At 45.7% G+C, this 5,303-nt stretch overlaps 1 protein-coding gene and 1 long non-coding RNA gene across 2 annotated transcripts; one reads left to right on the top strand and one right to left on the bottom strand.

Moving 5' to 3' along the window:
• Positions 1-915: 915 nt before the first annotated feature.
• On the top strand, positions 916-3,671 carry LOC146177447 (uncharacterized). Its single transcript, XM_084581564.1, has 3 exons — positions 916-1,027; positions 1,124-1,346; positions 3,178-3,671. The coding sequence occupies exons 1-3, from the start codon at positions 950-952 to the stop codon at positions 3,669-3,671; spliced, it is 795 nt and encodes a 264-aa protein (XP_084437690.1). The 5' UTR covers positions 916-949.
• A 782-nt stretch (positions 3,672-4,453) lies between these two features.
• Positions 4,454-5,033, bottom strand: LOC146177446 (uncharacterized). The gene is made up of 2 exons (XR_014701317.1): positions 4,989-5,033; positions 4,454-4,735 (listed from the first exon to the last, which is right to left on the bottom strand). It is a non-coding gene; the product is annotated as an uncharacterized LOC146177446 (long non-coding RNA).
• Between the last annotated feature and the right edge of the window lie 270 nt (positions 5,034-5,303).

Raw genomic sequence — 5,303 nt, 5'->3', positions numbered from 1 at the left:
ATTGTGATGGGGACGTCGCCAGGTTTGATATTGCTCCGGCCGCCCCTGGCGATCCGCGAGTTGAAGCTGGATGTATTATCACTAGGGCTCGGGCCCGTGCAATGAGAAAAACTGACGGTGACGTAATTCTCCCCAGAGACATAGGTGACCACAAGACCTTGGGGACTGGAACGGGTGCGCACCAGTCTGAGGGAGAAGACGGCACGGGCTCACAAGAGGTAGAATTAAAAGCTTCTGAATGTATTACTGCCATTCAAGTGACCGGTGGATGGCAGACTGAGATTCATGCCCATGAAAAGCACGATGTGCTTTAGACGGAACCAGTGATTCAGAGGGATGATTCTGTTGTGCTCCGAGCGGCGGCAGCAGAGGTGTCAGTACCTGTGGTGGCAAAGGGTGCTGAACTCCTGGCGAAAGCACGAACTCTGCTTCTGGACCACGCCACTTTTAACAGTCCAGAACCCACAGTGAGTCGGCGTGCAAGTAGCCATCGAGGTAGGCCCCCTGAATACACTAGCACACTATAGCCGTGTTTACATGGATGCGACAACAGCGCATCGTATTAACTTTCTAGCGTATCGCCCTCATGTAAACCGGCATAACGCGCCAGGAAAGCGCATCGTATTAATCCGCCAGACCAGGGTAGATCGAGAGAGAGAAGTCGACTTACGGGCTGCATATAAACAGGCGGGCGCATCGTATTGGGAATTATGGGAAGGCGCGCCAATTCCTCACTTCCGGAGAGAGCTGGCCTCCGCTCGCGCAGTCGGCGTACAGACTGTGCGAGATGTCGGCGGACGGAAATAACGCGGCTTGCGCTGGACGTGCGCTCTTCTCCCGCGAGGAAACCGCGTCATTTCTCGCCATCATTAGCGAGATTGACATCGGCCAACTGCTGGACTTTCGACGGCAGCGCAACCAAGCGCATTTCCAACTCATTAGAGAGAAAATGGAAGAATTGGGCTACCACTGGACTTGGCAGCAACTTCGCACCCACTGGAAGAACTTGAAATCGAAGTATACAAAGGTACGTCTCTTAATATAAATCCATTGCACTCAGTTCATAACGAGTAGGGCTTGCCCAGCACTCCTATTTTAAAGGTGCCTCGTTTGTGTACCGCAGGAAAGGGAACTACAGAACCGCAGCGGTGCGGCGCCATCCAAGTGGCAATGGTATGATGCGATGAGCGCCATCCTGTCGCACCGCCCCATGGCTCAAGCGCAAGTTTATGGAGTCGACAGCAACGCAACCGGCGAGGACGACAGCATAGGAGGTGGAGTGAAATGCCCGATTTCTGAGCCTTCATGCATCATGTGGCGTGACCACTGCTGGTCGCTTTATGCATGTGCACAAATGAATGCCACCAGTTAACTGGTGGCATTAATTTAGCGATGAGAGTGCTTACGCGCTTCATGTATGGTTGCTTTTATCCTTGTGCCAGTTAGAAACAGTAGTAGAAACGCGTGTTCTCGCATTGCGGGAATGATCGCGTGCTGCCATTCTCTTCCGCACTTCTTTGTCCGCTCATCAATTTATTTTCAGCTGCGCTCTTTCAGATTTCACCACGCACTCGCGCTGTGTCATTAAATCCCGAGATGTGTCATTATCATTTCAATATTACACTTTGCGGCTATTCAGGAGTAATTACAAATGTGGGAGTCGCTGACAGTGTATATTACGGTGGCAGTAAGAATTCTATTAGAACTTATTACTTCAAAATGTTACCGGTTTACTACACAAATTATGCTGAGGGAGGTAATATAGCAATGTACGAGCTTCGCAGTATATTTAATGGAGAGTCTACTTCCTTTCTTCGTTACATGAAATGCGGGCAGGGAATTTGTGAAGCTTTGAACTTGTGCTGGGAGCCGCTCTAGCATACGCGCTGCGTGCCACGGTTGGCAGAAACCGATCGGCAGCTGCGTAACCTGGTCTTGTATTGTGTGCGAGTATCATGTATACCTCGGGCGAAGCGAAATGTTCCCACACTCGCCGTAAGCAGACATCCGGTCAGGCCCCTCCGGCAAGCACGGAATGCACGGTGTCGGTTGGCTGCAGGGGAACGGCGCCAAAGCCGCGCCGCGAACACGTCCGATCTGAGTTTCTTAAATGTATTTAGCAATGCCAATGAAATTGTGTTTGATATATTCAGCAGAACATTGTATCAGACAGCATTTTCTTCAATTTATTGAGACGGCAAAGCATTTTTTATTATTTTTTTCAATACTGTCAGCCGCCTTTTGGTGGCCAAGGCAGGGGTACGTACATAATTCCATAGTGCTTAATCCGTCACAGACAGCAACAACATCATCGGAAAAGGAAGAAAAAGAAAGCTTGCAGAAAGAAGTACTACATAAACACGATATACGCGTTGTATTTTGATCCAGAAACAGGAAACATCAAACACAACACTCGAAGAATCTAACCACCAAATACACTAAATTGACTGGCTGGGGCCAATCGCGGATATAAATGATTCGAGTGACGATAAAGTAACCACCCCGCAAGGTTACGTATTCCAGTCGGCTGTCATTCTTGGAACTAACGGCGTCTTGTATCCATTGCTTCTGCATTGGGGCAATACAGTTGTTTTGTCATGTTTGTGCACAATTTGTCGTGTTCTGTTGTGCGACATATAAGTGTGAAATTGTATCTTGGTACAATTATTGACAATGTAAAAAAACATCTTCAAGCAATATGGACACATCAATTTGTTAATTGTGAGGTGCCTTTGTTAAATTACAAACACAAGCGATGGAGATGAAACTTCAACTCAGAGCAGTTCGCAGTTGTCTGGAAGCACGTCGCACTGTAAGTAAGAATTTGAGGTTCTCATTTAAAACTTTTGCGTTACTTGTGCTTTAAGCAATACATGCTCGAAGTAAATATGTTTGATTAGCTATACCACAAGTTTTTATGCACACTGCATTCAGATTGCATGTTAAAGCTTAAGGCAGCCAAGAATTACTGCAATATCAAGTAACATTGCTTATTTTTGTTAATTACACAACAAAAGCAGATAACATACCATAGCAATTTATTTGCCAATAAATGTGCCTCCAGATTCTATAAAAGCAAAAAGAGTGATGCACAGGAGGCTCTCAACAGGTTTAGTCTACAGGACATGCTTTAAAGCAACTTTGCGAGTTGAAATAATTCTGTTCTCTGAACTAGAGTTGACCTAATGGTTAACTTTACTGTCTGCCTTTTTTTTCGATTACCCGCAGCAAATGTTGCCAGCAGCTCTGCACCACTACCAAAGCGGCCAAGGTGCAGCCGGAATTCGGAGCTTGCTGAGCTGTTAAAGCAGCAGCACGAACAGAACAGCGAGCTTATCAAAGAACAAACGAGGCTGATTTTTGATCAGCAGCGACAGCTCCTCGAAGAAGAAAACAAAAAATTTCAGGAAACCATGGCCCAAATCACAACGTCTTTTTTTTCAGGCACACAGGCATTAATAGCCCAAATAATGCCACAGCCTACACATTCTTTGGCCCAGCCGATTTTTCACCAACCACCACCTCCACAGCTATTTGGCCAGCCAGCACAACTTTTTACACAACCTGCACAAGCATTTGGGCCCATACCCCATGCCCAGGCATCGACATCTCTCACAACCCCCCCCCCCCCCCCCGAGGAGCAAAGTCATGGCCCTAGGGAGTCCATGTAGGCATATGGTTTTTATTTATATGCATACAGTATCCGAATTGTGCATTACAGCCTCAATGCCACTTTGAAAACGCTGCCACATAGTCATTACACCAATTAGTCATGTTTAACAGAACAATAAATTTCTTGTTCTGTGTGTCACCTGAGCTCCGTTACTTTTTTTTTGCGTATTGTGGATTTTGACGATACTCAAAATAAGAATGTGCCCAGATTCTCAGGCTGCTCTGAGTTAAACCTTGGACCAGTGGCAATTGTACCATAAAGAAAGAAAAAAAGATATACTAGTGTAGAGCAACGAAGAGGCGATGCCAGTGCCATTGGTGTGTTCAGTCTTCTTTCTTCATCCGTTCGTTGTTTACCAGATATACACGTGCAATGCGCTTCTGTACACTCATTTACAGAAGGGACGAGAAGACAGGCTCACTGCAAGATATGTTCTTTAAGTATTGTGCCCAGCCCTGGTTGGAAGTCACACTGGTGTTATGCTGCAAAACGATTAGTTTTGCTCACCATGAAGACGAACGTAGAGGAAAGTTCTGAGCCAACAAATCACAAAGAAAGTCTCGTACTCCACTAGCACAATTGGTATGCCGAGGACGTGTTGGTGGCTGGGGAAATAAGTGGCGTTCGCAGTCTCTGACATCCGATAACCAAACATCTGGTACCGTGTCAGCCCTTTCTTCACAAAAATTGTGTAGGATGCCTACTGCTGTAACGACGGTAGGCATGAACTTGTAGTTTATGTCAGCGCGCTTAAGGGTCACGCGCCATCGTCCCTTGAGCCTCCCAAAAGCATGCTCCACTACGTTGCGGCCAGAGCTATGGTAGACGTTAAAAGACTCTTGTTCTTTTGTGAGTCTTCCATTTGTAGAGGTATAGCCTTTCAGTATCCATGGAAGTGCCGGATAAGCGGGATCACCCAAAAGCATAAAAGGGATTGCACGTCCATGGACAATCTTCTCCCCTTTTGGCAGCAGGTCATCACTTCTCTTGTACACATTCGATATCCTTAGCACTGTAGCGTCATGAGCACTTCCAGGCACGTTGCAGGTGATGCTCCTGAATCTGCAAAGTAAAAGTTCACCACGTTTTTCACTGTAAACACGTTCATAATCATAAGGCTTTCGTTATGAGTTCGCATGTTTTAACAAGATCAATTTAAAAATTCAATGCAGCTTAACATAGCAAAGGCATTAATGCCATTAAGCAAAATAAGCGTATCGGAAGTCGGTGTCAGCAATAAGCGAAAGAAGTACATTTAAAAACCTATAACAGCACTTCCGAACGAATGAGAAAATGAATCTAAAATGAATCTCACCTGCCTAGATTATCCACTATACCTTGCATATTATAGGACGTCCACATTTTTCTGTTTACGAAATCCCGATACCCGTTTTTGGGTGCTACAACAGGTATGTGGGCACAGTCAATGGCTCCAAATATCTGCGGCAGGTGACACTTACTTTCAAAATTTTTAGCTATTGATGCTGCTTCTTCTTCAGAGGGTAACACTTTAAACTTATCCATGTAATGTTTCTTCAGAGTGTGGCACAGAGCATACACATACTTTTTTACCGTGCTCTTGTGAACACCGAATTTATTAGCCACTACTCTGTATTCACAGCAACTTGCA

Source organism: Amblyomma maculatum, chromosome 10, assembly GCF_055883805.1.
Source record: "Amblyomma maculatum isolate TAMU_Amacu chromosome 10, ASM5588380v1, whole genome shotgun sequence".
In the NCBI taxonomy this organism is placed as follows: Eukaryota; Metazoa; Arthropoda; class Arachnida; order Ixodida; family Ixodidae; genus Amblyomma; species Amblyomma maculatum.
The sequence above is the reverse complement of the archived record's forward strand: the minus strand, read 5'-3'. Positions and strand labels throughout refer to the sequence as shown.

Coding starts and splice junctions, on each gene's coding strand:
- LOC146177447 (XM_084581564.1), top strand. CDS start 950: ATGGAAGAATTGGGCTACCACTGGACTTGGCAGCAACTTCGCACCCAC. Junction 1,028..1,123: donor TGAAATCGAAGTATACAAAG/GTACGTCTCTTA, acceptor TGTGTACCGCAG/GAAAGGGAACTACAGAACCG. Junction 1,347..3,177: donor CTGCTGGTCGCTTTATGCAT/GTGCACAAATGA, acceptor TCTGAACTAGAG/TTGACCTAATGGTTAACTTT.